The 11,294-nt window shown below is 40.8% G+C and overlaps 1 protein-coding gene across 1 annotated transcript; it reads right to left on the bottom strand.

The window, feature by feature from the left end:
* Nucleotides 1-8,041: 8,041 nt before the first annotated feature.
* On the bottom strand, nucleotides 8,042-11,083 carry LOC147897408 (Transmembrane amino acid transporter family protein). Its single transcript, XM_087380452.1, has 5 exons — nucleotides 10,251-11,083; nucleotides 10,007-10,140; nucleotides 9,442-9,869; nucleotides 9,156-9,287; nucleotides 8,042-9,003 (listed from the first exon to the last, which is right to left on the bottom strand). The coding sequence occupies exons 1-5, from the start codon at nucleotides 10,928-10,930 to the stop codon at nucleotides 8,515-8,517; spliced, it is 1,863 nt and encodes a 620-aa protein (XP_087236578.1). The 5' UTR covers nucleotides 10,931-11,083; the 3' UTR covers nucleotides 8,042-8,514.
* Between the last annotated feature and the right edge of the window lie 211 nt (nucleotides 11,084-11,294).

The following is an 11,294-nucleotide window of genomic DNA, read 5'->3' as shown; positions in this document are numbered from 1 at the left end:
TGTGGAGAAAGTTTTAAATCTGCTATTGTAAGCATTTTGCATTCTGAAATGTCTATCACTTCTTTTATATTTATTGATCTCTTCCGAGTAGTTCAAATGGCGGTGTTAGTTTCTAATTTCCATAATGAATTCCTTGCATTATCTACAATGATGTTCTGCATTTCGTATATGAATTGTACATTGCGCTTTGAGTTTTCTGTTATTTTGGAATACTTTTACATGTTACGGGGATAAACCCCAAAACATTGGCGATCATACTGTACATGTACATTGCCAACTTTTGAGACCATAGTTGCCAAAGAAAGAAATGTTCTGGGCAAATGAGGAAGGATAACAAGCAGAGTTCTATGGTGGAATCATTTCTTCTCCAGAATTGATGAAGATTTGATACGGGAAAAAAGGAGAACCATCTGTGAAAGGAAGTTTAGAAAACGGGTGGAATGGAAAGTAACAGGCAACGGCTTGCATGTCAAATTTCATGAATTAGTCAGAACCCATTGCATCCCATATGCAGTTGCGGTAGCAATGGTTGCAAGAATCGGATACAAAAACATGTACTGCTGAAACAACAGTAAGAGCAGAACCATTCGAGGCGGACGGTAACGTCCCAATGTCTTAGGATGACACTGGTACGGCTTTGCCAGATGCATAGTTGCAACACTCTTTGGATTCGATAATCAAAATTGTGGCATTGGTGTAGCGGCAAATCAATCGTCACTTATGGTACGACCCACTTTAAGTCGAAGGGACTGGACAAAGGAATCCAGCTAAAGAATTTGAAGACGAGGAATTTCATATGCCAGTAGTAGAGGGATTGGACACCGTCATCGAGAAAGCAACCGAAGAATCTGATAATAATCTGAAGTTTAGTAGCACTCACAATAGTACCGAAGAATTCGGCATCAACCAAAGGAGCCACCAAAACCAGGCTAGTACAAAAGCCAGCATACGCAGTACCAGAAGACTTAGCAGGGCCCAGTACCAAACTAAACCTATTTAAGGATTTCACTTCGAATTTCATGAGTTTATTCAATCCTAATAAGCAAAAAGTTCTAGTAAGTCAATTCTTCTAACCAAAAAATTTTAATCCAGTACCAGTAATCCCAATGAGCCAAGAAAACCCAGCTGCTCCATGGAATATGGAAGCTTTCATAAACCCAACAATACTAGTCAATCCAGTCCTTCGGCCACAAGTGCGAGTAGCGCTAGTAGTGCCAAAAGTGCCAGCAGTGCCACAAGTCCCAGTAGTACCAGCAATGCCACAAGTTCTAGCAGTGCCACAAGTGCCAATAGTACCAACGATACCACTAATTCCACGTGCTAACCCAATGAATCCAAATGCAATAAGCTTGAAGTGCAAGTATCTTGAGTTTAAGGGTCAAAAAAGGACAACTAGGATAGCCATGTAGCACAATTTGAGACGTGATGGTGGGCAAGTGGTTTTAACACAATGTTTGGGGATCGGAGAAAATTACAATTGTTTGAAGGTACCTTGAGTGGTAGGGTGATGAGTTGGTTCAGCTCGTATGGCCTTGCACAATTCGCGGATTATCTGGAACTAAAGATAGCTTTCCTACATAGGTTCTATAAACAAAACACGCCAAACGACATCCGTAGAAAATTGTAAGAACTCTAATAGAAGAAATTGATGGTCAAGATTATGCACAAATATTATGGAACCTCAATGCCAGGTTGGATGCGGTGGAAAGACCCACAACCGAGACATTGGTGGAATATTTATGCAAAGGATTGAGGCAAGAGATACATAGCACATTAAGTGGATTGGAAATCCAAGGCATTAACGACTTCAATGATTTGATAGCTGCAGCTCAAAGATCACAATAGAGATGTGGATCTTTTAAAAGTCAGTCCAAAGGTGATGATTCAGATAGAGAGACTGCTGATTCTGACACATAAGAATCTGGAAGTGATATGGATGAGGATACCAAATCCAGAAGTGAAGATCCAAAAGTGATTCAAAGGATGAGGATGAAAAGTCCAAAAAGAAGTGAAAACATAAGAAAAAGAAGGCCAATAAGAAAGAGACAAAGAAGTCAAGGAAGGAGAAGAAGAAATCGAAAAAGAAAACAAGTGATATAGACAAACTCTTGGATGAGAAACTGAAGGGTTTGGGAGCACTAAAGTTTGCGTCTTAGATGAAGTGCGAGATTTGCACAAAGGATCACCCAACTAGGGTCTGTTGGTATAACCCCAATGCTCGAATGAATCTGGCACAATAGGTACCCCGACCACTGGCAAAATCGGTACCAATCAAGTGGCCATAGCATTGCAGAATATGAACAAGATCTAGCAAATGAATAATTGGAATCAGAGAGGCAACTGGAACCAGAGGGGGAATTGGAACCCGTAGGCAGTCTAGGGCCAACAAAATTCCGGCATGGATAAAGTTTACAATACTATTTGGAGAATGGACAAAGACAAGGCCCGGACTGCCCATTGTGGTGCAAAGATAGACCGGAGCGAGGTTTGGAGATCACCACATGATGGCCACCAAGGCAGGGACGACCTCCATAGGAACAACTACCAGCACAAACAAATGCAATACGTATTGAAGAATGGGGGGATACCTCCTTATGTTGGATGAAATCCACATCACAGGTTTATGAATGGCGACAGTGTGACTACTCAACATGCACAAAGCAGGGGGGATTTCCACAGAAGTAAATAAGGAAGATCAATGCTGCAACACAATCCAAGGGTCCATAGTTCGAGAATTTGTAGAAGAAGCGCAACCAAAGAAGGGGAAACATCTAAAGTAGAAGGACCAACCGGATGGCGACATTAAAGCAAATTGAGAAAATGCAGGTGGACGAGCCACGAGTGGAACAACAAACAATCACAGCAAAAGGGAAACCCGGAGGCTCTTCTCTCACACATAGTGCAAAGCCATGGAAGGAGATGGAAGCAAACCCTATATTGCGGGATCAGGATAAACTTCTGGTTTGGAGCATTTCTCGAAAGGACTGTTCATGGCCCTTAAGAAGGCGGAGGTAAAGATTCTACTGGAGTGCCTATTTATGGGGATGGTCTCAAAAGTAAGAAAGAGGCTGGTGGTAGATTTGATATGGCCCCACCCAGAATTCTAACCTCAAGAATTTATATTGCCAAGTTGATTGGAGAGGGAGGCACCAATAATATGCCGAGCGGAACTTGAAGATGTGGACTATATATGGTATCAGCGGTAAAAGTTCAATACTAAGGTCAGAATCAGACAGGTGCATTACTATTTATGGGTCAAGATTTGGTATGGGGTTTGGGTAAAATGTTATTTAGAGTCATACCAATTCTCGGTCCAATACAAGATATAGAGCAATGGATTTGAACTTACCCTATAAAAAATGTTTTAGTCCGCAGGTCTGGCAAAAAAACGGTTGTCTGCCATAAACCAATATGCTAGACTACTTGAAATGAAATAAAAACCTAGCCAAAATATTTATACCATCATATTTAGAGTCGTACCAAGTTTCATCTTCTTTCGACCATTGATGTCCAACATGGTTATTGAAAACCAACGTTGGTGACCCACACGTGTTCAAGTGTGTGCATCGAGGTTCTTTAAAATAAAAAGCCATGTATAGAACTATTTATGGGACAAGATTTGATACGGTGCTTTGGTAAATATGAAAGAGAATCATAGCAAGTCTCAATCCATTATGAGATATAGAACCATGGATTTGACCTTACTCTAACAAAAATATTTCTCGTCTCGCAATACGGCAAAGAAAGGGTTATCTAGCCTAAAACAATATACTAAGCTACTCCAAATGCAATAGAGCCTAGTCATAATCTTTATTCCATCATCTAGTAGATTCTTACAAAGTTTTTGACCATCATACAATATGTGTGATGAGGTTCTTCAAACCAAAAAGTCATGTATAGATATAGAGCCATGGATTTGACCTTACCCTAGCATAAATATTTCTTGTCGCAATGTGACAAAGAAAGGGTTCTCTACCCTAAAACAATATGCTATGCTACTCCAAATGTAGTAAAGCGTAGCCATAATATTTGTGACATCATGTATTATATTCCTACAAAGCTTTGTATATTCTTTTGGCCATCGATGTCGCACATGGTTCTGAAAAACCAATGTTGGTGACCCTCATGTGTTGTAGTGTGCATGATAGGGAATTGTAAAATAAAAAGACATGTATAGACCTATTTATGGGTCAAGACTTGGTATGGGGCTTGGGTAAAATGTTATTGAGAGTCATACCAATTCTCGGTCCATTACGAGATGTAGAGCAATGGATTTGAACTTCCCCTATAAAAAACGTTTCAGTATGCAGTCTTGCAAAAAAAGGGTTGTCTACCATAAATCAATATGCTACGCTACTTGAAATGAAATAAAAATCTAGCCCAAATATCTAAAATATTTTGCCATGTATACCACTCCCCCATCCCTTTATTTAATTGAAGCCCTCCCTCCCCCCTTTATCCCTAAATATTCATACCACTCCCCTCTCCCCTCCCTCATTTATCCCTAAATATTTTACAATCATATACCAATCTCGCCCCCCCCCCTCCTTATTTAATTGAAGCCTCCCTCCCCCCTTTATCCCTAAATATTTATACCACTCCCCCCTTCCTCCTTTATTTAATTGAAGCCCTCTCCCCTCCCTCCTTTATCCCTAATAAATATCTTGCCATCATATACCACCCGCTGCCCCTTCTTATTTAATTGAAGCCCTCCTTCCCCCCTTTATCTCCCTAAAGATTTTATTTACTTGAAGCCCTCCCCCATCCCTTATTATCCCTAAATATTATGCCATCATATACCACTCCCCCTCCCCCCAAGAACTAATTAATACAAATAGAGACTTTATGTATGATAGGACCCCCTTTATCTCCCTAAAGATTTTATTTACTTGAAGCCCTCCCCCATCCCTTATTATCCCTAAATATTATGCCATCATATACCACTCCCCCTCCCCCCAAGAACTAATTAATACAAATAGAGACTTTATGTATGATAGGACACCTATTGCATCTCAATCATCCTAGACCTCCATCTAAGGACATTGATATCCACCCTCAATTATCATCCTCCATCCTAACCCTCCATTATATGCCTCCATCTTAGCCATTGTTCTTGATCTAGATCAAGGGTCCACATTAAAAAGTGCCTACTGCTTCTTAACCTAGCCTCCCCAAAGTCAAAATTAGCCACTTGGAGCCCACCAAAGTGCATCCACCATCCACTAAAGCCATCCTAGGTCTTTCATCTAATCACCATCCACCAAATTAAAGGTACCCATGTCAGTTTACTCAGATGCAATAACACCGAGTAAAAATCTTTATGCCATGATATCTTAGAGTCCTACCAAGTTTCATCTTGTTTCGACCATCGATGCATAACATATATAGAAAGCCTATGCTATCGATTTTTAATTCTAAATCCTATATCATAAATGCTAAACCCTAAACCCTTTACCCATCCTAAAGTACTAATAAAAAATTATAATTAATAAGTAGATTATTGAAAAGAGACTAATATTTATGTAATTGTTGTTGCTGCAGCTTGCTTCTTGCAAAGGACTCTCACAAAGGAGATGGCTACCATGAATGGAGGTGATTTTCTGTAGCAAAAGAGAAGTAGTTGCATTTGCTACAATCCATGATAGTAATCCAAATTCTCTTTGTCACTTTAAAAGACGTGGCAAAGATAAGGTGGCAATTATTATATAAAAAATTCTTAGTGCACATGTTGAGCTAAAGCATAAGTGTGGAGATATGGAAATACTTGGAGATGTTATGCCTTATAATGTTTTCAACAAATCATTTATTGCATGGTATAGAGATGAGACTTATTCAACATTTATCATCAAGAATACAAAGTGCATTTCTTTGGATTTCAGTTTGCAAATAAGAACATAGAAGAAGGTCAAGTTTTGGGGTTTGAACACGTGGATTAGTGGTCATTTACACAGATGAGGACTGTGAAATTACTAATGATGGTATGGATGATAACACATCATCATTGGATGGTCCCAATTATGAGGAAGGAAAAGATTTGAGATGGAGCATGCAATTTTTGAAGATTAAAAAAGGACATGTGGTTTTCAATGATAAAGATAAGGTATCCTACAATTTCAAAGGACTTAAAGAATATGCCAATGAGCCAAGCTTTGTCCCTTCAGACATGGATGATTTCAATGGACTCAAGTATAGAAGTGACATCTTATAAGGAGTGGATGAGTTCATTGGTGCCGAGAAAGATAAAAAATTCAAAAGCAATGCCTTATTTGGAGTGGATGAATTCATGCATTTTGAGAAAGGCAAAGACATCAAAAGTGTTGTCCCTTCAGAATTAGACGATTTCAATACAATCATCTATGGAGGTGACATCTTATCATACTCAATTATGATGCTCTAATGTGTGTCCTTTATTGCGAATGTATATACACTTTGAATATACAAACTTATGCATGAAAGAATGAAAGCACAATGAGGCAAAACATTGTGGAATTGAAATATTATAAATTGTGTTTCCGATGTAAAAGAATGGAAGAAAACGCATGAAATTGCAATGATGACATGAGAACTTTTATAAAAGTATGCACAAGTGCCCCGTGTCGATAGCTATTTTTGTGATGATCTATCTAGTTGACACAAAGCTACTCAAAGGTGTCCTAAATAGCCAAATCACAATGAGCTAATCCCTTGGGTAAAATAGATATCACAAGCACAACTTAAAATGTTAAATCTATTGTGAAGACACATTAGGTAATTTAATTGAGAAATACAGCTTCAATGCAATAGAATAAGGCTTTGAGTTGTCTCAAGATGAGAATACACATTGTAATATGTCAAAAATTAATTTAATAACACTACTTTGGAACTAGAATTTGGTTACAAAATGACAACTACATTTGTTCAAAAGGTCAAAATAGTGAGCATATAAAAAAGAGAGACTTTTACTTTGTCTCAAGAGTCCTAAAATTCCACACAAAGCATGAATTATTGAGATTGGTCCTTTGTTTATAAAGTGACAAATTTTGACCTTCTATTGTGAATAGCATAGTTTGAAAGTGCAAAAGTACTAAGCCCTCACTATCAAGTTTGGCAATATACAAGTCTGTTTTTCTTCTTTGCGACGCAAGCACCGTAAAAGAGCTACATGAAAGAGGATGTATTCACACATTTATCTAGATCATCACATGGCAAATTAATATATGTGGAATAATATATATATATATATAGGAAAAATCTAAATCAATATATATATTTGAATCACAAAGTGGAATTTGAGATGTCTAAAGTATATAATAAATAACAACAGAGGCAACCCAAATTGCACTAAATCTTTGTATAATAAAAATGCAAATGATAAGGTTCAAACAACTAGCCATCATATAGGTTTGTCATAAAAATATTAGTTTTGCCGATCACAAAGCACTTTTCAAGATATGCTAGTTGCAAGGTCCCCTTGTGCAATAACTTGCATGTGCATTAGAAATGATTACAATATGTCACTTGAGCCACTCCAAAAAACTAAAAGATCATGCCTTATGCTCTAAGATACTAAAGTCTTGTAGTGGAAAAGAACCCTGCCATGGAATTATTGATGAATCTCAACCCATCAACTTGAATTTGATTATTGAAGCACAAATACATATCTATTTTCAAAATTCATTGTAAAGACAAATTACACAGTTATGTACATTCTCAAGAATTTCTGCAATTTTTCATACACCTTCAAAATGTTTTTGAGTTCGATGTTTAATTAATATGATTTCATTTTACATAATGGTTTATTTTAACAAAAAACCCCTAGTGGCTCTCACCTAACCCTTTATTTAGTTTGCTCATGTACAATTGCTCAAGACCCTTAACCTCAACAAATTATCTAGTACATATAACTTGACCTATGGAATAAAGGAATTGAAGAGGCCTTTCTCTCAAGTGAGAAATTCAAGGCCCTTAACCTCAACAAATTATTCCATACATATAGCTTAACTTAAGGAGAAAGGGAATTGAAGAGGCTTGAGAAATTCAATTAATTTCAAAGGGCGTTCTAAGGTAGTAGCCCAATTAAGCTAAGATCAATGGGATGGATTCTAAATGTCATAAATCGAGGGGGTTTGAGCTGAAGGTGCTTGCAAGAAGTTAGAAATCCAGAACGTGTTCATGTATAACCCAACAAAAGTGGTGATATTAAGTAGGAAGAATAACTTCATAAACACCTTCAAGCAACAAACCCCTACATTCAAAGATCAGGGAAAAAATGAGTGTGCTGGCTGCATCCCAATATGGAATTTTGAAAATCTGCGACTGACAGCTTTGCCTGTCCTCCCTTCAGTCCCATCTTGAGCACACAGTGCTGCTTGTCCTGGCTTCAATCTGCCATTTTTCCAGGAAAGGACTTCAACCAAAAATGAGCAAAAATCACCAGCGTCCTAAACTTTTCTGCCTTGGTCAATTGAGAAAATGCAGACTTCCCACGGGCATTTGGATATGGCAAAAATTGTGATTCACGAGTGGCTTGTGACTTCATGAAGCCTTGAAAAAGTGCCATTTCATGCCTGAATCCACAATGCTCCAAATGCCACCAGCAGTGAAGGCTACGGCCAAGACCATGCCACCAAGACCAAGAGTCCAATTCAGATACCAACTAAAACTGTATTTCTTTGGTTTTTTAATGGCTAGCCACATAAAGCACGGATAGGCAAATGTAACTGGAGCACTCGTGAGTCCTCCTAGCAACCCCGCCAAGCCAGCAAGCCAGGGAAAGGCGACCCCAATGAGGAAATTTGTGAATACATAGAATATCCGGAAAGCAACACGGACATGGCGGCTGATGGGCTTGTTTCTTTTGCTGGTGTAGCCTGCTTCGAAGGAGTCGAATATCGTCATCGAATAGATCTGGAAGCTGCTCAAGCAATTGATGACAACCAGGATAAAAACGAACGCCAAAAGGGCTCGAGAGATATCAATTTGATGAAAAGCGTACATGCTAAAGAGTATCCCTGTAGAAAGCATCTGCACAGCAAGCAAAAGCAATGAACAGTAATCAATAAAGGGGATTATAATAGTGCTTCCTGCAGGGAAGGCGATCTAACAGATTCATAGCACCTACTGTTTCCGCATCAATGTCTTATCTACATTAAATTGGCATAATGGGAAACACGTACCATGCTGCCATAAGCCCAGTAACCAGCAATGGCGATTGGGAAATAACAGGCTGCGATGATCACATTGGCAACCTTCGCGCCCCTCCACATTGGAACGTGCGCAGGATGTTTCAAAGACGACGGCATGGTACCCTGGAGATTCACATATTGGTCCATTAAGAGCGGCTTAACACATTAAAGCTCTTCAAGCATACGATCGATTCCTCGAACGATCCGTCTCCTCCCTCCCTCCCCATAACAGCGAGTTGTAAACAGTTTCAGCAACGTGGGAGAGTGCTAGGGTTACCTGAATCTCCATAGCCAAATTGTGGCCTCTGAAGGAGAAGGCGACAATCCCAAGCGCATTTAAAATTGAAAACGTGGTGGCTACTATAGACTTGCCCTGTTCGACAATGTATGTTACGCCCGGGGGGCGAGGTTTGCTTATGGAAAGAGCCCAAATCATCGTGCAGTAAGTGATGGCAGTAACGGCCCCCACTAAGGACAGCCCAGCGATGGAGTTCAGGTTAGGAAGCTGCGCAAGGACGGTGGATAGCATGGAGAAAACGAGGTACCATTCGATCGTTGTGAGCGGACTCTTCCCACAATCCGGGCCACACACTATTTTGTAGAAGAGCTTGAGAGTGCCGCCGCCGATGATGATGAGGGTGGTGGCAGTTCCTGCGGTGAGATTGATATTTGGTGGAGTGGCAAGCCAGAATCCCAATCGTTCACCTGAAGCGTGAGCATAAATTTGAGTTGTCATCCGGGGCATATCCCTTGAAAAAATTACAGGCTTGTTCCTTTATGGCAAACGGCTCAGATTCGAGAAAGAAATTTTATTTTGAGAGACTGATAGGGCAGAAGAGTACCGAAGGCAGCTTGTGCGAGTTGCACATAGCGACTGTACCGCACGCCTGGGACAGCTTCGTGCAGCCGAATGAGCACCCACAGAGTGTAAAGCTGCCAAACGTAAGCTATTACAAGAGAAATAATTCCCCAAGTCCTGGAAACCACAGAAATTTTTTTTGTAAGGGTGTAGACAGGGAGCCTCAGCGAGCTGGAGAAGCAACCTCAAGAGTAACATGCGCAAAACGAGAGTGAGAGAGAAAGTACCATCCAAGGTAGTACATGGCAATGGGCAAGAGGAGGCCCTGGAAGCCGATTCCAGCGTTGAGGTTGTGAAAAGCAGCGTAGTAAGCGTTGCCATTGCGGGACTCAGTGATGGGAAGCCAAGCGTCTTGGGGATTGAGCTTGGTGAAGTGGCCAACTTCTTCAAGGTAGGATTTCATGTTGATGATGGCCTTTTTGACAGGGGTACCGACGGGGCTAAAGAAGCGGGGGGAGATGAGGGAAGGGGTCCAAGGGGTGCGAGGGGTATGGGCTTTAGAGATGAGGGGGGAGCGAGGGACAGAAGGGGAAGCAAAGGAGGAAGAAGGACGAGTAGCAGAGGGGGTGATATTGTGGGAGGAGGAAGCTGGCTGCTGCTGCAAGGAAGTAGAACTGAGCTGGGGAGCTTGAGAGGAAGGGAGAGGAGCAGAAGAGGAGGAAGTGGAGGGGTGATTTGGGGAGCGAGAGGTGGGAGTGAAGGGAGGGGTGACTCGATTGGGAGTGGGGGGAACAGAGACGAGCTCTCGTTCTGTTGCTGCAGCAGCCATGGAAGCTGCTTCCATGGAGTCCAAAACTGCATCTTGGGAGGAAGAGGAGGAGGTGATGGGGGGGTTCTGGAGTTGTTTCCCATGGTGGAAGCTCAGTTCTTCTTCCCCTTCCTCAACTGTGTCCATGGTTCTAAGCATTGCTCTGTGCAGGAGATGGAGGAGGAGGAGGAAGATGATGATCTCTTTTTGTAGGAGATGAACTCTCTTGCTCTGTGTTGTTGTAGTGAATAGTGATGCTTTTGTTTTGCGCGCTCTTTTTTAGCATTGAGACACGAGAGGATGACTGTGTTGTTGGCGGCTCAAGAAGATGCCGTTGAACGATCTCTTCTTCTTATTTAAGAAGAGAAGAGAAGAGACAAGCACTCTTCCCTCAGACAATGTCCTCCCAAAATCATTCAGTACTCACTCTCTCTTCTTGGGGCCCTAGTCACTCCCTCTTCTACCCTTCTTAGTTCTCCCTTTTCAATTTTACACTCTCACTTTTGGCAGCTCCCCTTGCCAC

The sequence above is a fragment of the Dipteris shenzhenensis genome, chromosome 10 (genome assembly GCF_047967505.1).
Source record: "Dipteris shenzhenensis isolate YYH24624 ecotype China chromosome 10, Dip_SZ_1.0, whole genome shotgun sequence".
Taxonomy (NCBI): Eukaryota; Viridiplantae; Streptophyta; class Polypodiopsida; order Gleicheniales; family Dipteridaceae; genus Dipteris; species Dipteris shenzhenensis.
The sequence above is the reverse complement of the archived record's forward strand: the minus strand, read 5'-3'. Positions and strand labels throughout refer to the sequence as shown.